We start from the raw sequence: 21,185 nt of genomic DNA on the forward strand, positions 1-21,185 counted from the left end.
AACAGAGACGTCGAGATGTGACGCTGTTGCGCGGAACTCTCTCCCCCTTCCCTCTCTCTGTCAGTTTGTGTGTGTGTGTGTGTGTGTGTGTGTCAACAGGGCCCCCCAACACTTCATTATGTTTCCTGACTCACACTCCAACCCAAATATAGGTCAGTATTTTTCAGTTCGCCTCCGTGCCGGTCCAGATTTGTTTAGATGTCCATTTGTTACAGAGCTGAATAACTTTATATAACCACTGAGGGGGTGACACACCCTGATGAGACATTCCAACTCCACTATAAAAAAATTACGACCTAGCTGATTGTCACTTGGGATGAAGATAAATTAGAGTGTTAAAAGTATTGCTCAAGATCAAGGCCACCATTCCAGGAATAGAGTGTTACATGTCACTGTCCGGGTCTGACAGTTGTATCCACAGATCATCAAGCAACATGGATGGACCCGGCAAATTTTGGGGCTTCTAATGACATCTAGATGTGGCTGGGGATGGCAGGAGACTGGACCAATGGGGCGCGCGGTCGACTTAATTAAAAGCTAAATTAGCAGGAGAAACATTTTGTGTTGAGGGGACACAAACAGACCGCATTACTACTCACACAAACTAAGAGTAACAAAGTGTCACGTTACAGCCCAACAATCCGGCTCCTGGTTTAAAAATAGTGGGGTGATTTGACCTCCACCCAGCAGAGCAACAGCCCAAGTGGCAAGTGTCCAGTGAGGCCACAGCAGGACCTGTGTAACCAGTCAGCTATATATGAGTATTTGTTATGATCCTTAGTCCTACAGCTCCTGCTCGGCTCTGTGATGAGGATGACACAGAAAAGGGAGATGGTGGAGGTGATTCAACATGAGCAAAAAATGCCCCACTGAATTAAAGGAGAAAAATCGGCACAGCTAAAAGTCCCTTTAAAAGGATTTCTCTTCCTCAGACGCCCGTGACCCTCAGCACCCATCAAGAGATTCTTTACTGGATGGGCGTGTTGTTGAGCTCATTTTTATTCATGACCTTTCACTGAAGAGAACATTGACAGACTGACTGACTCTCTGTGGGACCAGAGTGTTTAACCAGACCTGAGAGATGGTGGGAGAAGAGAAGGTACACAGTGTGAACGAAAGGGCGGATGTGAGTCCCAGGCACAAAGACCAGTCAGACTGTGGCTCTGCATATGTGACCAAAGATGCAATAATTTGAAATAAGCAAAGATTTTTATAAGGTGTACAAATAACAAAGACACATTCACCTCTGCAGAACCAGTTGTAATACTGAAATCTGCAGTAACAGAATCTCTATGAAATGTTTGTACATCAGAGACGAGCAGGATCTCATCTACAGTTTGTTCCTCTACTACAACTACTGTGCTGGGAAAACAATGGAGTGGACACAAAAGGCCTTTCAGGTGGAGTTCCGTGGCACCGAAGAAGAGGTGATGTAAATCTATACAACTATAAATCTATTAGGCACGGTGAAAATACACATGTTACAAGTGAAGCGATTCAAGTCACTGTCTTGAAAACCTCCAATGGGCAAAAAGTTGGCCAAACAGCCACATTTACTTAACTTTGTTGTCAATCTTTAAACATTACAGAGTATGATGCAAACAGAATGATGGGAATCAGGGCACTTTGTGAGTCACGTACTGCAGGTAGTGGTTTTTAAGGCAAGATAAACTGCTCAGTACATCAGTTCAGTTACATTTTCTAAACGAGGTGGGCGGAGAGTCTGAGTCTGGACAAGCCATCATCTCAGCCCAGAAGACTCAGAGCACAAGCAGGGGTGATTGTTCTGGAGTTAGATCTACTGTATCTGCAGCAGACACAGCTCAGCCCCAGCATGGTTACTGAGCTCCACGGCAGAGACGGTGTTAAAGCTCTTCTTCCAACACGTAAGCACAAAGGACTCTTAAGGCCTCTTACAATCAAACATACGCAAGAGTAAAAAGTCAAAAAGACAGTTTAGAAATGCTCTTTCTTGGTTCAATTACTTTTTCCTCTGGGAATATAATAACAGTTCTTTTGTTTAGATTTAAGTTTACTAGTACAAAAACAGCTCACTGATTAGAAAACCTAGACCTTGGTCTCACAGAACACACTGACAGTGTCATATGTTATCCACAAATACATTACACTAATCAAAAACGGTCATCTTGGATGTAAAGAGACATGTTATTCGCTTAGATCTTCTATTATCATAGAAGATCTAGGCGAATTACTTGGGTCAGATATGCTCACGTCTTCATTCTTTAAAGTGCCTACTTAAAAACACAGTTTGATCATTTGCTTTTTGCACAGCATGTGGAACTGTGAAAAGTTCTGGTAATAAGTATGAATTTGGGTATCAAGTTCCAAAACACACCAGTGGATATTAAACTAGAGGTGAGGTGTCAGACTACTAGAGACTCACTAAAAGCCATTTCAACCTTTAACCCTCCACTGAGACAAAACTCGATTTGGTAACAAAAGTGAACTTACTATGCAAATGTCATAATGTACCTCAGCAAAAGCTTATAAAATATAATATGAATAAAATAATATAATAATATTTCTTGGTCCGTAAAAACTATGTTACTCATATAACAAAATGTTTCCCTTACACACAACAGAAAAATCCCCACAGTACAAATGTGACTCGGGCAAAAAGAAAGCACAGTGAAAATAGCTTTCAAGCCCATGTATAAAAAACTAAATGTTTTTTTGTTTACAAATCAGGTTTGTTGGCAGATTCATCTCCTTTTAAGTGACGTTTGGAGACATCAAGCTTCTCAGATTGGGGCGCATGTCGTGTCCACAACGAACCACAAGATGGAGCTACAGAGAGGAGTCAGTAATCCCAAGTAATGTCTGTGAACTTCTTTCCCTCGACTCGCTCGGTCATTCCTCATGATTCCACAGCTGCTCTGTCGTGAAGAGTTCCTGTGCAGCCCTTCAAAAGGTCCATGAGCCTCTTTGGAAAGTACGTGCACACATTTTCTACCTCATTCACAAAACAACCCGCACGCACACACACGATGTGTGTTACTACGACAGCACTGACATGGTGGAAGCTCCTGATGACATCCCTGAGTCACTACTGTTGTAAGCCACCTGGACGTCCACGTGCCCACCCATCGAGGATGATGGCGAAGAGGAAGACGCCGGTGATGATGAAGAGGTGCTGTGTGAGCGCAGAATGGCCCCGGCAGCACTGCAGTGGGGTCGCGGCCCAGGTTCAGGGGTGTAGGTGAAGGTCAGGGCAGTGGCATAGATGATTCCATCGTTGCGGACCAGTGTGACAGGGACCTGCACCGGCTGCCTCACCCAGCGCCAGCCCTCCCTGAAGGCAGAGATGTCCGGCACCACACACAGAATGCTCTCTCCACATCTTATGGGGCAGACAGATGAGACAAGGTTTGAGTAGTTGAACCATAAACATTAAATTACCTTTTCCCGCGGTGAAAAAATCCACTATCATCTGTTATCGACGGATACTTAACAATCGGGACAACACGTTCATTTCCTCTAGACACTGATATTGCACTTTTTCCATGACACGTTATGACGCACATTGAACTTTTGGGCGTTGCTGCATGAAAAGCCATAAACGTTACTATACTGAGGGTTGTTTACATCTTGGGCTGAACGTGACTATGCAAGATGCAGCAGTAGCGAGTCAGCGAGGGGACAGAGCTTCACAGTTTCCGTCATGATAGTGACGTTAGAACATGAAAAACTGAACGGTGATCCCCTTTTCAGAAGGTCAACTCGCATTAAGAAAAACCTGCGTATGCCTGCTAATTTTTGTGTAAACGAGTTATTAGGACAGTTTTACATCTAGCTTGTTTGGTCCAGACCAAAATAACAGGTGTGAAAGGCGCCGCCAACAGACCAAATTTAGGTCCAAACAAAAGAGGTGCTCTCAGTCCACATCAAACTCTACCATGGCTCAGTTCTTCTGCAGCTTGAGAATACGTTTTTGATTGTTCGAACAAATTGACCAATAACGTTTCTGGTCTCTCCAGAAACAGAATTAGCCGGGTTTACAGTTTCACCTCTCAAAATATTGGAAATTTAGGAATGAGGGAGCTAATTTCGCCCATTCAAAAGTGTTGAGTACTGCGCCTGAGGTGGTGATGAAGGTGGCAACGGAATTAACATTAACTAGTTCTTTCATTTATCAATTGAATCAGAAAGAATACTACCTTCTGAATTTTTAACCTGCCAATGCCAGATTCATCTACAAACCAATCAATTTCGAGTATAGGTTGATGCAGCAAATGTAGGTGATGACTACAGGACAAACGTGTGTCTTACAAAAGTGTCAAGTCTGCTCCCTAAATCAAAACGTAAAACTAACATAACAAATGTAACCAATGCAGCAAAGACATGAACCTCGGTGAACATACACACTGTATATACACACTTACCTGTACATGGTGTCAGCCTCCACATCTCCGAACCACACTCTGAGGTTAGGGGTGAAGTTCTGTCCTGTCAGTTCCAGCATCGCCACATCTCCTCCTCCGTTTAACTGGAAACATTAAATCAAAAAGGTTTTATGAGGCCGAGTAAAGGGTTAAAAGGGAAGTAGTTTGGAACCACATAGTCACTCAGGTTTACTGATCAAAATCGTGACAAACCTGCAGACTTTCCACCACAGGAACAGGTGTGACCGGTGTGGGGACGGGACCCATGCCTTCATAAAAGGTGTACTCTGCCTTGTTAGTGCTAATAATAGTCCAGGAAGCCCCATCGTTGATGATATCTTTGTTTGTCTCTTTGGAGCACTGTGTGGCCTGGAGGAACAAATAAAAGTAAATTAATTTCACTGCCCACTTCATGTCTAATGAGAGGAAGAAGCTACTGGAGGGTCGGGTCGGAACATTGATAAGATTATTATTATTGACAAAGATTAGACTCTCGTCCTGGAGTCCAAGGCAAGAAGAAAAACAGCAGCTGTGAGCAATGCTCTCAGCAGAAATATTAGAAGGGAAAGTTCACCCAGCAATGAAAATTCACTTTAATATTCTGTTCGCTATAGGCAGAAAGAGAAGCACTATTTCAACTCCTGGGAACGGGATGTGCTCTGATGGATTTTGAAGGGCTTCTGACGACAATTATGCCAAACAGAATATAAATTAAAATAACTCAAATCTAAAACAATCCACGTATGGAAAGGTTCGCACCTGGAACTGGATGATCCTCTCCTGGGAGAGACAGAGATACATCCTTTCTGTGTCTTTCAGGTAGAAGGCACACTTGTGCAGCTGAGACACTGGGTCATCTGCCTCCATCAACGCCATCTGCTTGTCGACTTTGCGAATGACCTGAGAAAGAAACAAGTTATATATTGTGGATTTTCGAACACATTTAGAAACATTGCACAGTTACAAAAAACTATCACAAGTTCTTAAGCAGTTTTTTAAATATAAAGACCAAAGATTTGAAAAAAAAATATCATGGGGAAATCTTAAATATTAGGTCTAATAAAGAATTTGACTCATTCAGCAGATGAACACGTGGGGTAAACCTACAGACATCACATACACTATATTTTAGAAACATCACTTGTATGACCGCAAACTCTATCACATGCTATTTGACATAAACGCACACATACCAGTCTGGGCAGGGCCATGCCAGTAACAGAACAGACCAACTTGACCGTCTGGCCATAATGGATGTAGCCGTCTCTCACAGCAAACTCCTCCCCCTCAGACTCCTCCTCGTCCACTGAACACATGACAAAACACAACAATGAGTTAAATGTCTAAAAGTCCCGCTCTACGTTTACATTAATGCGTCAGATGAGTGTAAACTATCATGAATCACACAGCCGAGGATAAAGTACAACAGGAAATAAAGTGAAAAATAAACTGTGACTCACAGAGGTGGATGAAGAAGGCGCCCCACTGTTGGGAGCTGGCATGAAAGTTTCCGCCCTCCACGTGAAGATACCGGGTGCTGACCGTTTGGGAACGGAGACGGTTGAACAATGCCACCTTAGTCCCGGAAGCTATACACACTATGAGGACCGAAAGAGAGGAAGAGTGAGTGAGAGCGAAAAGAGGTGAAGGATGAGAGATAATATGAAGTCTCTAAATGAAAAGTTTGAGGGGAAAACATGCAGTTGTCTTTATACGAGTGTATTGACACAGCCTGCTACTCACAATCTGCATTTTTCAAGGACTGCTTCTTCTTGGAGGGCTTGGAGATGACCTTGATCCTCTTGCTGAGGAAGACTCCTATGTTGGCGCTGTTGCCGTATAACATCTTCACAGAGAGCATGAAGTGTTTCCTTTTATCCGAGTCACTGATGTACAGCGTCTTAGCCGTGCAGAAGTGCTAATACAGGGAGAAGATACAGATTAGGGGGGGGGTTGTGTTTGTTCTCCATCCACATCCCTCTGTCAGCCAATTATCTGATTCTGAAATCAAGCTCATTAATGGCATCAGTGCAGTTGGAAAACAACAGCAGCTACAGTAGGAACCTTAACAGGGGGGGGGTTGCAGTAACAAACACAGGATATTGTCAAGCTGTAAAATGCAAAACAGCTTTGCATTTCATTGTGAAGCAGAGCAATAAACAAGTGGACCACCAAACGATCAGTTTCTTGCTAGAATGCCTGAAGAGAGAGACGAATATGTCGGAATACGAAGCGGCCTAGGAAGGATATCAAATTGTGAGTCCTGCAGTGTTTCGTTATCATACACTCCTACACACCTTCCCCTCCAGATTGAGCTGCTGCATCTCCTGCTCACTGTTGCCTATTCCAATGAATGCACATGGCTGAGCCTCCTGCTCCGTGCAGCCCTCCTTCTCCATAATCTCCAACTTCCTCTTCCAGCCACTGCCCAGCAGGTACACACAGGGCGGAGGGCAGAAAAACCTGAAGTAGACGAACATACATACTTGAGTTCCAATGCATCCATTCCGACTGGAACAGACGCTCGAATAATTGTGTCAACCAGTAATATACAAACCTTTTTTCATTGCCATATGACTTTTGGGCAACTTTTGCATGTAGTATGAGCACCGTTTGATCATCTTTGTCCTTCATGTAATTCCTCATAGCCTCCCTGAATGGACACACACACATTATTATACAGCACAGTAAAAACTGTAGGAGCATCGGCTTAAATCAAATTGTTTCTCTTGACTTTCTGCAATGTTTCCCTCTACCTTGTCAAACGCTGAGGCTGTGAACGCTCACCGAACTTCCTGCAAAACAAAAAACCATACAGAGGTGTTTACACGTATGTGTAATACAAAACAAGTGAGTACAGTGTCCATGAGATCTGTGATGGTGTTCTTCCCTCCGTCATAAGCTGTCCGCAAAAACTACTGGACAGAAACTTAGTGAAAGAATGTGGTGGGTCAGGGAAGATCCCATTACACTGGTGCAGGTCCAGATTTTTCCATTATTTTCCTCGATTTCTTAAAGATGAATTCATGGATCTTGATAAACAAGATCAGGCACAGTTTTTACTCTAATTAACTTAGTATTTATTCCTATATAGTCAGATCCCTCATTTAGCTCCTGTATATCTTGTAACTGTCTGTATATGTTTTGACCAAGCTGATTTATAAAGTTTTTTTAATTGAATTAAATGAACATATATGAATTGTTATTGAGCTACAACTAAACAGTGTAAAGTAATGGAATATGAAATGTTTAAATGGGATCTTAAGTTGTCTAAAAGGGTAAAATCATTATCAAATCATCAAACGCATACTCATCAATACTATTACTGTAAATATATATATCTGTACTGCAAATATTTAACGCTGTGATGACAATGCTGTGATCTTTACCAATAAGATCTCAATTTACTCAACTTGCTAAAACATAAATAAAAAAACATAAAAGTTGTTTAGACAAGTTTTAAAAAAAAAGATTCTGAAAGAGTTGAACGTCATTGAAACCTTCGTTCTTTTCTATCATCTTTTTCAAAACCTTTTTACTCTAATGAACCTATAATGTTAGATTATATATTTTTTCTTATAGCCTCATATACCTCAGTTAGCTCCCTTATATCTTATATCTGTCTGAGTGTGTTTTGTACAAGCTGTTCCAAAGGAATTGTCCCCAGTGGGATCGATAAATAGACCTGAGCTAACATGTGGCTAGAATTTAGCCATGAAAACAAAAAATAATGAAACGTGAAAGTGATTTTAAGTTGCTTAGAAAAGGGCCAAACAATTATTTAAACGAGTTTATGCTCATCACCACTCTGCTGTGAATATTTAATGCAACAGGCTGTGACGTAGAAGCAGCAACGTGTGAGGAGTTAGCAAAGATTTCACTTCACTCAACTTTAGTGAAATGAAAAAGACACAAAGAAGCTGCTGAGGGTCCAAAACATGTCACATGGTACACAGATCCTTAAACCCTGTTGTCCACTTTCATATACTCGTTTGTATTGTCGTTAATTTACCACTAAATAGTCTAAATGACTTTTATAGTTGCAGCTCACCGACACTCGGCTGTGACTACTTGGTGCCACAGGCTGTGACGTGAGCGTAACAATGTGTGAGGAGTTAGCGAAGATTCGACTCTGCTCAACTTTCCTGAAACCGAAATGAAACCGACGGAAGTTGTCGAGAGCGAACGCAGAAAGTGTTGAGTGCGTCTACGAGCGAGTTAAGTGGCGTGAGCGCGAGTGAATGTGGCAGAACAACAGACGGGAGCGGAGAGCAGCACAGACACCGAGAGGAAGAATGAGGGTCTTTTTCTGCACAACTGACCCCACATCAGGCTCAGTGTGTGTGGGGTCGATTCTGCTCGGGCTCCGGGAGCAGCTCCACACACACACGCACAGGCAGACAGACGAACAACGCAGACACGCACACCACAGACAACACACTGACCGAGAGAAAACTTTCTCCACAACAACACGGTGCCTTGATTTAAACACTTACCCCGTAACAACGGGCGCCATCTTCCGAATAACTCACCCCCCCTGTGAGAGAGAAAAGTCCAACAATCGCGAGATCCCTCCCACAGCCGGACCCCCCCCACACTCACACACACAAACTCACTCACAGAAGACACAGACTGAGAGGGAGGGAGGGAGTGGGAGAGAGAGATAGAGAGACAGATAGAGAGAGAGAGACAGAGTCAGAGAGGAGGGGGGGGGGGGTGACGGGGCAAAGGGGTGAGAAGAAGTGGAGGGGGAGGGGGGAGGACAGACGCCAAAACAACAGGCGTGGGAAAGTTGCGTGCTCGCGCGAGAGCAGGAAAACTCTCACCGTCGACATGAATGGAGGCGGAGCGGAGATATCGCGAGAACTGCCGCTCAGTGCTGTTTTTGTTTTTTTTGAACATGGCAGCCGAACTGTAACTCGATTCCCACGACTCACTGAGGCTCGTTGAGCAATACACACAAACTCACACCTCTGTACACAGCCTGGAGATTATTATCACAAGCACTAACACACACATTTAAACGTCTTCACATGACCTTTATACAGCGCTGGGAGATACTTTCTGTTTCTCTACTTTACTTTAGTAGGTTTATTTTCAGGTGCTTTTCCCTTTTTGCTCCACTACATATACCAGCAAATATATTTCAACTCCATTGCATCTTTACAACGCATTGTGTTACATGCTCACCTTGTTTTTATATATGTATTATATTATTTGTAGTAATCAATAAAGAGAGAACAGCAGCAGTACTTGAGAATGATATATTACATGATATAACTATTAAAATTTGTGAATGTAAAAAAAAAGATTATATGTATAAAAAGTACAAGAAAATGAATCCCATCAGTCAAGATGAACAATTATAAAAAACGATCTCTCTCAGGCTTTAGATCCTCTACATACAGAACATGTGGTTTTGTAAAATCAGTTCACAGGAGTTATATTTAGAATAATGGCCGATCACAAGATGGGGAACATTTAAACAGTATGGTGGGAGTAATGGTAACAGTTGTATAGTGAGATATGACATAATTAAATATACACTCTGTGGCAGATTAAAAGGGAAACCCAGGAGTACACCCAGTAAAAACATGAAGTCTCAAAACAGGCCTGTGATAAATTCTCCCTTTGACAGTTTATGAACACTGTTGAGAGGAGCTGAGGATTGAGAGGAGCTGAGGCTTGAGAGGAGCTGAGTAGTGAGAGGAGTTGAGGATTGAGAGGAGCTGAGTCTTGAGAGGAGCTGAGTAGTGAGAGGAGTTGAGGATTGAGAGGAGCTGAGGCTTGAGAGGAGCACTGTAAACCTGGACAATTCTGTTTCTGGAGAGACCAGAAACGTTATTGGTCAATTTGTTCGAACAATCAAAAACGTATTTTCAAACTGCAAAATAACTGAGCCATGGTAGAGTTTGATGCGAACTGAGAGCACCTATTTTCGTTGGACCTAATATTGGTCTGTTGGCGGCACCTTTCACACCTGTTATTTTGGTCTGGACCAAACAAGCTAGATGTAAAACCGCCCTAATAACTCGTCTACACCAAAATTAGCAGGCATACGCAGGTTTATATTCAGCATGTGATCAAACTCTGAATAACGTTATTTAAACAATATCTATAATCTTGTAAATTACCAAAAAAAAGTCTAACTTTCTTTATGGAAATTCATGACTCATTTAAGAAAGACAAATCATTTCTGGAAAGGCAAAAGTCAAATTGGGCATTTGTAATAAAATAAAAAGGGGAATTCAGTGACTTCTGTTTTTGTAAACCTATTGATGACAAACATGCATTTTATCTAAATGCAAAACCAGCAAACCTCAATGGGTTTCAACAGTCAGCGGATGTGGCCTCCTTCACTTCCCCTCAGTATTTGGTAAAATACAGCATCTTATATCACAACATTGGATCCTTGATTAGCAAAGGAGCTGAGGATTGAGAGGAGCTGAGGCTTGAGAGGAGCTGAGGATTGAGAGGATCTGAGTAGTGAGAGGAGTTTAGGATTGAGAGGAGCTGAGGATTGAGAGGAGTTTAGGATTGAGAGGAGCTGAGGGTTAAGAGGAGCTGAGTAGTGAGAGGAGCTGAGGATTGAGCGGAGTTGAGGATTGAGAGGAGCCGTCTACCCTACAATAGTTAATAATTAAATATGGCAAAACTTTCTTACTTCAAAATCTTGACACACTGTTTCACTTTTGTTTAAATATCACTTCCACCTCGTGTAGTCGAAAATGATCACACAACCTCACCAAAAAAAACTTCAGCTTTCAGAGAAATGCTGTAATTATGGTGGTAGCAGAAGAAAGGGAAGTTAACAAGGCGCTTGTTAAACACAGTGTGTGTCACAGGGTGAGGAATGAAACCTGAATTAATAACACAAAGTCAAAAAGTGGATTAACAATGTCAGTGTTCCAATTCTCTAACTATTCATGGACAAGTTCTTCCTGAGTCAGTGGAGATATGAGACGCTTCATATCTGAAGATCTTTGGGGGGAAAAAAGCTGTTAAACATTAATGGTGATAAAAAATTGTGTCTAAGGAGTTTGAACGAAGAACTCCATAAATGTTCAGAGACAGAGAAACAGCATAGTTTTGCCGAAATTAATCTTTAGTCCCCGGTTATCTGTGCTCCAAAGGTTTTCAGATTAGGACTCCAGCAATTCTGATGTCATAAATGTCCTCTGCTACTGGAAGGAATCATTATTCAGGGGTCCCTCTAAATCTTCCAAAAAATCCTCTTCCTGTACAGCACATAGGCGATGAACACCCAACAGGAAGTAGCCACAAGGTTTTGGGTGAGGTGCTCAGCGTGGGATTGGCTGTCTGCCATACGCCAGCGGAAGGGGAAGTACTCCTCCAACACCTCATGACCCACATACACCAGGATGGAGTTCATACCTAAAATTTTTGACAGAATTTGCAGTTAGTACATTTGGCAGATTTTATTTCTCAGTACACTAAAAGACAGACAATGCCTGTTCACCGGTTTCATAGACTTACAAATTATTATAATTGCTAAAAGCAAACCACAAAACCTTGATTTCTAAAATCATATATAACTGTATTAATTTGGGAATACAAAGCTTGCTATTTGGTTCTAAGTCCAAAATTTCACATTCCTAAAAACTGAGCTGGCTTTATGTCTGATGATATTACAAACCTGGGTAGTAGAAAGGGGCTCCAGACCACCACCTCTGTACGTCCACTATGAAGTAGAGCAGCACTAGCAGCACAAAGGCAAAACAGGCCAGTGTTGTCACATAGGACAGAGACCTAGAAAGCAAGAAACATGCACAAGTGTTAAAGACATCCTTTAGTTTCCTTTGTCCAGGGATCTGCTACAATTTCTCTCTGGTTTAAAAAAGATGCTTTCACTCAACACAACTCCACACCTGTGAGTTACAGCACACCACTGCAGTGGCCGCTCTAAACCTTCCTGTATGTTTGGCCCGTGGTGATGCTGGTTGCAGCTAATATTTCTGAAACTGTTAAAGTGAAGTGCAGTAAATGAGACACAGAACCCCGTAGCTGATCCCCCGCTGCTGCACAAAGAACTGTTCAGCCCTTAATTCAAAGTTTGGTGAAGCTCTACTCCGCAGAACCCCGAACTGGAGACTCAGTTATTGTTGTCATGATCAAATATGTCCCTTGTTTATATCTGTATCATGTCTCAAAATCGTATCAAACTCAATATGGCACTAACTTGGGACCTTAACAATACAAATGTAAAGTGTGAAGCTGATTAGATGAACGGTTCTGGAGATATGTAAGCCACATAAAGACTGAGATTTTTGAAAGTAGTGGATAGATTATTAATAACAGGGCCTTGTGATAAACTTCAACAACCTCTGACTGTGATGAGCAATGCACTATCATGGCAGGTCAAAATCTTACCATGTCTCACTTTATTTTTTGGATGGAAAGTGTGTGTGTTCAATGATGAGATATATATTTAGGACAGTTATAACTTCCCCAAACATTCAGTCAACAGCTGCGGTATGAATAAAAGGCTGCCCAAACCATGTTCCATTTGAAAGTGCATGAAAGCAAACGTTACCATAGGTTCTTGTTGATAGGAATGAAGCCCTGGTCTGTGGAACACTTGGTCAGAACTGCTGATATGGCTCCCTGAGAGTCACAAGACAGTTTATTATAAAATCAAGAAGGGGAAATGGTCCCGGAAATAAATGTGTTTGAGGAAAGTCAAAGACCTTGTGCAATGAGTCATTGAACAGCAACTGTTTTAATACACATGTAAAACGTGATAGAGCAACATAAAGTGCTTACCAAAAAGAGACCCCATAATAGAAGCCTTGACATTATACTTGTGTGGACATCTCTGTAGTGTAAGATAATTTTCCCTGCCTAGGGAAATTAAAAGCACAACAAATTATTATCAATGGCAATTTGGACCTTAGAAAATGACCCAAAAAAAGAAAGAGACAAATTCATGTGACAAACCTGTAAACCAAGAAAAGCCATGAGGACAGAGTTGATGCTGCCGAGGACACCTTCTGGATCAAAGGGCATGCGAGTTGCATAAATAACCTGAATTAGAATGGAAACAGAAATGGAAACTTGTAAATAGGCCTGGTGCAGTTTAACCTACCATCACCTGTCAAGTCAACATGGGTGGGAGTTAGAAATGTGTGTTAGCCTGGGAGAGAGAAACCTGAGAAGTCAGCTGAAATGTCCACATCCCAAGTTATAAAAAGACGGAACGTGTGTTGTCACTGACCCGTGACGACGGAGTCTGGTAGATGTGGTTCTCTCCCAGCAGCCAACGGTCAATGAAACCAGCCGCTCCACCAGTGCAATTCATGTAAAGGCCCATGTCCCCAATCCCACCTGGGCCCAGATAGCCTCTGTTGAAAAGAGTGAGGTGAAGCTAGTGTCAATAATGTGGGATAACGGCCATTGAGAGGAAAGATACGATTTGATAACCAATACAAGCTCGACTGAGGAAAATTTTTCAGATCTGATATAAATTTAGACTCTTTATTAATTTACTACCACTAATCATTTTATCAGTTTTTATTTTTTGTAGCTTATGTCTGCAATCCCAGGACTCAGCTTTAAACAAGGGTTTTAATCGGCTCCATCTTTGATCGGCAGAAATGGAAACCTCGGTTAATATCCTCTACTGGCAATTGGCAAGGGGTCAAACCCCCTTTCAAGTGCATTTACCTGCATTTAAAAATCTGGAAATTTTGCTCTCTAAAAAAGGTACTAGTTTGACCATTGTTGAGTAAATGTAAGTAAATGAAAAATAAAATGGAACAGAAAAATACAAATCTACGCAAAAAGTAACCATTTGTCAGTTTTGAAAATCGTGTGACTGAAAAAGCTGAGTGAAACATATCCGAATATCAGACCAAACTGCCATTAAATGTTACTTTAAAATCACACAGAAATAAGACCACAGAGCAATGACACAAATACTCATTGGAACTAGACAATTGCGTGCTGCTTCCTGGGAAATGTTCCTTATAACATGGACACAAAGAGACACAAATACATGCCCTGATAGACTCACGCTGGACAATCTGGAACCGGGAGTTGGAAAGTGAGGAACAACCAGAGGATTTCTAAGAGGATCACACACAGCCAGGCCGGCCAGTACAGCAAGATGTCACGGAAGGGGGACCACCAAGCACTCTGGAAAACACACAATCATTAATCACACACTGAAGTTTGAGTTTATTTCAGGGTACTCTTGTGCCAGCAGGGCAACAAATTGAAGGTTAAAGAACGTGGGTAAAACGGAGCTGTTGGCTGACCGTCGTGAGGATGTCGAGGTGACCTTTTGCCACCAGCAGATCCAGGCAGGCTACAACCAGGTAGGACCAGGCCAGGCGCTGCAACACACCTGGGATTCGCAGGTTGTCCCAAGATACTGTGGTGTGGATGAGGAGGGAGTGGGAGCAAACAGGTCAAGACAGAAACAAATTACACCAAAGAATAATAGTTAAATAATGGTTTAAATAAGGGGTTCTAGGATTTTGTCCTCAACATGTAAGAATTGTGTTTATACTCACATGGTCCCTGGCAATAGTTTGGGTTGATAATGAAGACACCGATGATGAAGAGCTGCAGGCTCCTCCACACACTTTTCCTCAGCAGTGAGCAGCGAGTGGAGCCTGCGCACAGCAGGGAGTTGGTTGACATTGCAATGGATGTCCCCATTATAAACACAAACCTGGTGGAGGAGGGAAACGCAGCATGAGGAACAGAGCAGTGCGTTCAAGGGAATGGGTAAAGGTTTTATTATATTAATTGACAGGTGAAATTTAGTCTCCTTTGCTGCAAAAGAACAAACCTCTGTTGTTTGCAACCCAACACACCAGCTGGGAAAACCCGACAGGAGGTAATGGATGCTTAAATCACTGGAAACTGCATTGCACCTCACATGGGCAAATTCAGCTAATCTACAGGGGTAGGGTTGAATGAGTTTGTGTGACTGGCACTCTGTTAAGATACATGTCTGATCTTTTATCTCATACTACCCTGCTCTCACTTTGAGATCCTCTGGTAGGGGCCTTTTAATTGTTACAGATTCTCGGCTAAAGACGAAGCGGACAGAGTTGTTTAAAATTTATTTTCTACGTGTTTTTTATTTGTGAATCACTTTGTAACTTTGTTTTGAGAAGGGCTGTATAAATAAGTGGGTTAACTAACCTACAGAACTAAGACATACTAGTGCAAATCTGTTGGAGAAATTGATCTTACCAAGGGAAGACTAAATCTGCAACAGTTAGACCTGTGAGGAGACAAGTGGAAAACACAGGTTTATACATTGAATACAATACCAAGGATAGTACTGCCCGAGCTTACAAATATCTGTGCGGAACTACTAACATGGTTTAAAAGAACAACAATAAAAGTAAAACCAGTCGGGGGCTCACCATTCCAGCTTTGGTGCCTGAAGAACCAGTATCGGCCCCCTCCATAGTTCACAAACACCATAATGACTAAGGAAATTCTGACAGGAAACACAGAAAATGCACCATAACTGAAAAGCACCACAAGCAAGAGATTACAGAAATACAGCTGAAGGGTTAGCTTTGAGAGAAATGTCGCTTGAAACAAATATACTATTTCAGTAAACTGCATCCTTGTTAATATAGTTAGTAAGGGTTCATTATCGACTGACAATTCTGGTATCAGCTGCAAAAATGTCACGCTGCAGCGAGAACCCGATGACACAGTGTCACACATCAGATCAAGTGGTCAGTCAAGTAAGAAGCAGTATTTCTCCGAGCAAGTCGAGCTGCAGGGGTGAAGGGGGGTGAGGGGATGTGGAGAGGGGTTTACCCTCTGAATGTGTCCAGGGATCGCAGCCTCTTGCTGGGGTTGGGTGGAGGAGGGAGGATGGTGTCAGTCACTGGTGGCACTGTCCTGCCAGGGGAGCCCAGTTCCTGGATGGTGAAATTACAGTTAAATATTAACATTATTCTGTTGGACGCACGTACACACTTCTGCACAAAGACACGAGTCATGCATAGCGGTTAAAACCATTTGTTTGAGGAACCACATTAAATGAAATGATGAAAGTCACAAGCATCCTTTAAATGATTTTGAGTCACTATTCATTATACTTGAGTTCATATTTAATATATTTGATGAGAGAGAGTAAGGAAGCCTCCATATACATTTGTGGATTTTACAAAGGCAAATAATGCACTTTTCTAACAAATGTATGCAATAATGTTATTTAAGACATTTTAATAATAAAAGTGTCACATTTAAATTAAATAAAAAACCTCCACTGTGCAAAGTAAAAAATACACAGGGTGTCAGAACACTCATAGAATATTAGTCACAGCATGAAAACGAAGCTGCTTCACTCGTGTGGTGTAATGACAAGCTCCATACATATTAACACTCACAGAGTTGATGAGCCTCTCCGTCTCCATCGAGCCAGTAATTCGGAAGAGGATGTTCCTCACCACATCAAGCCTGGACAAGACGTATTCAACCAGGTTAAGAGTATTTCTATAAGAAGCTTGAGGTGCACAATACACTAAATAAAGCAGCAGTGCATCTCGGGGCTTAGTAATGATCTTTGTTTACACTTTTTATTATTCTACAGGACCACAACAAATATCTAACTAATTATACAAATCCAATGAAATCTTGTTATCATTACATTAAGACATCATTAGCAGAGTAGATTTTATTGGTATCATCACAGTTCTAACTGGGAAATAGATGCATAATGATTATTTACCTTAATATTATCCTACCAATGCAGGACATCAAGATCAGTCCAGCAAAGAATAGAAAAGCCACTAATATCGCTGTGAAGAGTGGAACAATATCAGTTAGATGTAGCGTGCACATGGGACAATGTTATAAGGGTGAATATAGCACTTATAACAACACTTATAAGACGAGATGTTTCCATGTCACACAAGCTAATGAAGGTGTTAGGTTGACTCACGTATGTAGCTGTTGATGGGGTCCGCGTCAGTCACTACCGAACACTTCCCCACTGAGGAGTCGTTGAAATTTTTCACCCACAGAGAGTAGTTCCCGTGCTCCCCAAAGTGGAAGGGAACCCTACGGATGAAAGATGTTACGCTTAAACACATAGCAAACCAGCCAACTATAAATATATGAAGGATGTAAACTTTCATTCAACAGTTTTTCTGTAACAAGATAACTATTCAACACACCACTCTTGTGCAAGACATGAATTTTACAGCTTGCTCAATTAAAAAATTGTGTTTTCCTCATATGCTGGTTGGATATGCAAACAGTATTTTATTTGAAGACGTGGCACAACATCTCGACTGTTAAGGATCTGTGAAGATCCAACATTTTTATATTCATTCATTCATGATTAACCCAGCTATGGAGTACTGTCACATGACTGCATATCTTCAAATTATAGAAGTTACTTGTTTGGGACCATTTACTCAGTCAATTGTATAAATTGTACTATTCCTGAACATTTAGTGTATAAAGTAAAAAAAAAAACGTATTCTTATTTATTGGAAAGATGTCAGTGTTATTACACTTACGTGCAATGCTGCAGGTTGACCGGGGTTCTGTTGAGCTGTAGTGTTATTTCATGCTGTGTGCTCACAACAAAGTCAACCGAACTGGGCTTTCCAGGACTGGGCGCAGCTGGTAAAACTCCCAGTTGCTGGTACAAACACTAGCTCACAAAGACACAAGATCATGATGACATACAAAAATAAAATAAAATAACATCCTCTTTCCCATCTGAAATAAAAGCCATACAACCACCGAACAAACTCAAGTCAAATATTAGGTGTGTGTGTTTGTGTGTGAGTGAGTGTACCTGGTAGCAGCGCTCTGACACCCAGGACACCACCACCTCAGAGTCCAGCTCATTGTTGACTCTCAGAACGGCCTCGTCCATCTTCAGCACCCTGTGTTTGTGGTGGGTCGTGCCAGCTAGGGAGAAAAGAGACATCAGTTGAAATGCATTTGCTGTGCAGGAGGAATACACATGCAGATGACGCTGCAGATCCACAGTGGGTCTGACCACACCCTCCGAGCAGACACAGCTGTAGATATCATCTGAATCATCAAGAAACTGGAAACACTGGGTTTGGATTGGAACCAAAATCCTGAACGTAGATTAATCCAAGCTGCCATAACTCAACATGGACTTGAACCGACGAGAGATAAACAAACCCTGAATGCTTGTCTACAGACACTTTCACTAACTCACCTCAAAGCGATGGTTCACTTAGAAACTTACTCCATACATAAGAGTGAGCTGGCTCTACAGAAAGGTCTCTGGAGAGAAGAACCAGTCCAGCCCAAGTGTGAGGTACAGGCAGCTAGCAGCTAGCTGTGTCTGAGGAGGGAGCATGTGAGAGGGTTGAAGTCCCGGCAGCACAGCCCCATGGTCACATGCTGGATTAATCCGTGCGACAACCGCAGGAGGGAAGTTCAAACATGCAGAGCTCAGGCTTCCACTGCTGACTGGATTTCTCCAGTGGTTGCTGATCTAAAGTTAGCTCCTAGCTAGCAAGTGTTAATCGAGCTTATTCAACCCTTTGTTTATGGGCTTTATAGTCAAGTATGTCAATCAAGCTACGGACTATTTTCACATGTTCCACGAAGGACACTTTCATTCATTGGTGAAATGTGAACTACACACAGGCAGGCGTCCATGTAAACAAGTGTTGACATGTTAGCTAGCTGTGTTGCTAACTATTTAGCTCTGGTGGTTCTCAGTGGTAAACACTGCTGGTTACTCACGGGCAGAAGGTTCAGCCGCCAGTGGAGCCACACACACAGCTACAAGCAGAGCAGTGGCAGCCAGGACAAACATGTATTTCTCTAGTCGTGTCATGTCTGTCTGACAGTGCTGTTTCCCCCCCTCGACAGAAGAAGATGTGGATTTGGACTTTTCTTCAGTTTCCCCTTTTCCATAACTGATTCCACTTCCGACCCTTTCTTGTTTTGACATTGTAGAGGGAGCGAGGAGGGACAAAGTTCATTATTAACGCAACCAGGTCGCTGCCCTCCTCAAAGGTTCAATAAAACCATTACTATTATTTATTTACCTGTGAGCAACTACACTGAATCCTGTGTGTGTGTGTGTGTGTGTGTGTGTGTGTGTGTGTGTGTCTGCGTGCGTGCGTGTGCGTGTGCGTGATGGAACCAAACTGTGCCTGGTCAATTTGCAGCGTATGAGATGTTTGTGAGAACTAAAGTCAGATGTTTACATATTCTGCGTTTTCTATAAGGGACCAGTGTTGTGCAAGTGCACTACTCTCATGAACAAGCTCAAAGTTCAGTTCATACAAGTAAACATGAATAGTTCACGTTCATAGTTCACCATTTAAATTCTGAACTAGTTCATATTTCAGTTTATTTCATAGTTTTAAGGTGGACAGTGAGAATGAAAGACTTAACTTGTTAAAGAAAACTTTATCCATCACTACCCCTTGCCTTTACTGTCGGAATGTTTATCAGACAGTGTGTAAAAATCCCTCAGATAATAATAAGGTGCATCGGATCTCGGATGTAGTTGCTGAGTTCTGCTCCATCTCTCCTTTGCCATCTTGTTTACTCAGCTTTCTCTTGGTTCTGCTGTGGAGCTCTTTCTCCTCCATCTTCAGGGAAAGCAGCTCCCCGATCTACCTGATCCAGTGATTTCCTGTCAACAACATCAGCACCAGGGGCGTCGTTAGGTCGTTAGGCTGAAGCCCCCCTAAAATGTGCTTCAGCCCCCCAAAATAATTATTGTGATTTTTTTTAATTAAACTATTGTTTTACACATGGACAAGTTATTTATAACTCTAACATGCTACATGTCATTTTAAATTGACTTCAGTGCCATGAACATGTCTTCTGATCTGATATTGACCTCAACCATGAATAAATTGAAATAAATGTGTATATATACAGTAAATATATAAATGATAATGACTTGTGTGTGTGTGTGTGTGTGCATGCGTGTGTGTATATGCGTGTGTGTGTGTACGTGTATGTGTGTGTGTGTGTGTGTGTTTGCATGTGTGTGTGTGCGTGAGTGTGTGTGCGTGTCTGATGGGTGTGGTCAGTGTGATGGGTGGGCCCTCAGATGAGATGATAGTATTAGTATTGTATTGTTGTCATAATTAATATATAGATTTGACCAAATGTAAAAAAGTTAAGAAACATTGTTTGTCTATGCTCTGCTGTGTTCATATAAATAGTAGCAAACTAAATGAATCACACTGATTTGTTTCACTCCAACACTGTGTTAATTGATCAATGAATCCTGTGTGTATATTCAGAAAGACAGAGGTAGATGTTACTATACTAGTTATTTTTATTCAAAAAGTTTAACATATTTACAACACATCATTAGATCATTTCAAATATGTACAAAGGGGGACAGGGGAGGGGTTTGTTTTGAGGAGTAGAAAAAGGGTGAGGGTGGGGGCTTCTCCACCTCTTCTCTCTCCTCCAGCTCATCTCGGCCTCCTCCTTTCTGTAGCTCAGTCCCATAGTTGGAGTTTTCTCCTGCTGCAGTTTCGTCTCCTTTCGGCCCTGAAGCAAGCACCTTCTCGTTGTCCTTCTCCATGTTGACCTCCACCTCACTGCTCACTTGTGCAGACTTGCTTCCAGAATTTTTGCCTTGGCCTGACAGTCAGTGAGCTCGGCCAAGCAGTCAACATAGGCCCTGAGGCGAGCATGCCCTTTCTCTACCTCCTTCGTTATGACAACATCTTTGTCTTTCAGCTGGTTTTCCAGCTGCTCCATCTTCTCCGTCAGGGCCTGGATCTCATTCTCCTTCTCCGTCTCCATCTC

General features: G+C 42.1%; 2 protein-coding genes across 3 annotated transcripts; both read right to left on the bottom strand.

The window, feature by feature from the left end:
* Nucleotides 1–981: 981 nt before the first annotated feature.
* LOC128436917 (recombining binding protein suppressor of hairless) lies at nucleotides 982–9,130 on the bottom strand. The gene is made up of 11 exons (XM_053418840.1): nucleotides 8,900–9,130; nucleotides 7,160–7,198; nucleotides 6,961–7,056; nucleotides 6,701–6,866; nucleotides 6,147–6,321; nucleotides 5,864–6,001; nucleotides 5,597–5,709; nucleotides 5,163–5,303; nucleotides 4,617–4,772; nucleotides 4,404–4,507; nucleotides 982–3,361 (listed from the first exon to the last, which is right to left on the bottom strand). Exons 1-11 carry the CDS (start codon nucleotides 8,917–8,919, stop codon nucleotides 3,019–3,021), a joined length of 1,491 nt encoding a protein of 496 aa, XP_053274815.1. The 5' UTR covers nucleotides 8,920–9,130; the 3' UTR covers nucleotides 982–3,018.
* Nucleotides 9,131–9,653: 523 nt separating this feature from the next.
* hgsnat (heparan-alpha-glucosaminide N-acetyltransferase) lies at nucleotides 9,654–19,432 on the bottom strand. Of its 2 annotated transcripts, none has more exons than XM_053418739.1 (18): nucleotides 19,143–19,432; nucleotides 18,211–18,326; nucleotides 17,927–18,063; nucleotides 17,344–17,462; nucleotides 17,131–17,200; nucleotides 16,790–16,859; nucleotides 16,215–16,318; nucleotides 15,806–15,882; nucleotides 15,630–15,660; nucleotides 14,939–15,099; nucleotides 14,681–14,796; nucleotides 14,437–14,558; nucleotides 13,639–13,765; nucleotides 13,362–13,448; nucleotides 13,188–13,265; nucleotides 12,958–13,028; nucleotides 12,061–12,173; nucleotides 9,654–11,798 (listed from the first exon to the last, which is right to left on the bottom strand). In XM_053418739.1, exons 1-18 carry the CDS (start codon nucleotides 19,351–19,353, stop codon nucleotides 11,617–11,619), a joined length of 1,992 nt encoding a protein of 663 aa, XP_053274714.1. In that variant the 5' UTR covers nucleotides 19,354–19,432; the 3' UTR covers nucleotides 9,654–11,616. The 2 variants fall into 2 exon arrangements, with proteins under 2 accessions (XP_053274714.1, XP_053274715.1); XM_053418740.1 differs by lacking the exon at nucleotides 19,143–19,432 and adding an exon at nucleotides 18,607–19,011.
* Nucleotides 19,433–21,185: the final 1,753 nt, after the last annotated feature.

Source organism: Pleuronectes platessa, chromosome 3, assembly GCF_947347685.1.
Source record: "Pleuronectes platessa chromosome 3, fPlePla1.1, whole genome shotgun sequence".
Classification (NCBI taxonomy): domain Eukaryota; kingdom Metazoa; phylum Chordata; class Actinopteri; order Pleuronectiformes; family Pleuronectidae; genus Pleuronectes; species Pleuronectes platessa.

Coding starts and splice junctions, on each gene's coding strand:
- LOC128436917 (XM_053418840.1), bottom strand. CDS start 8,919: ATGGCGCCCGTTGTTACGGG. Junction 7,057..7,159: donor CAGCCTCAGCGTTTGACAAG/GTAGAGGGAAAC, acceptor GTGTCCATTCAG/GGAGGCTATGAGGAATTACA. Junction 5,304..5,596: donor GCATGGCCCTGCCCAGACTG/GTATGTGTGCGT, acceptor TTTCTTTCTCAG/GTCATTCGCAAAGTCGACAA.
- hgsnat (XM_053418739.1), bottom strand. CDS start 19,353: ATGTCAAAACAAGAAAGGGTCGGAAGTGGAATCAGTTATGGAAAAGGG. Junction 17,463..17,926: donor GTCAACCTGCAGCATTGCAC/GTAAGTGTAATA, acceptor TTTCATCCGTAG/GGTTCCCTTCCACTTTGGGG. Junction 11,799..12,060: donor AGCCCCTTTCTACTACCCAG/GTTTGTAATATC, acceptor CAAAAATTTTAG/GTATGAACTCCATCCTGGTG.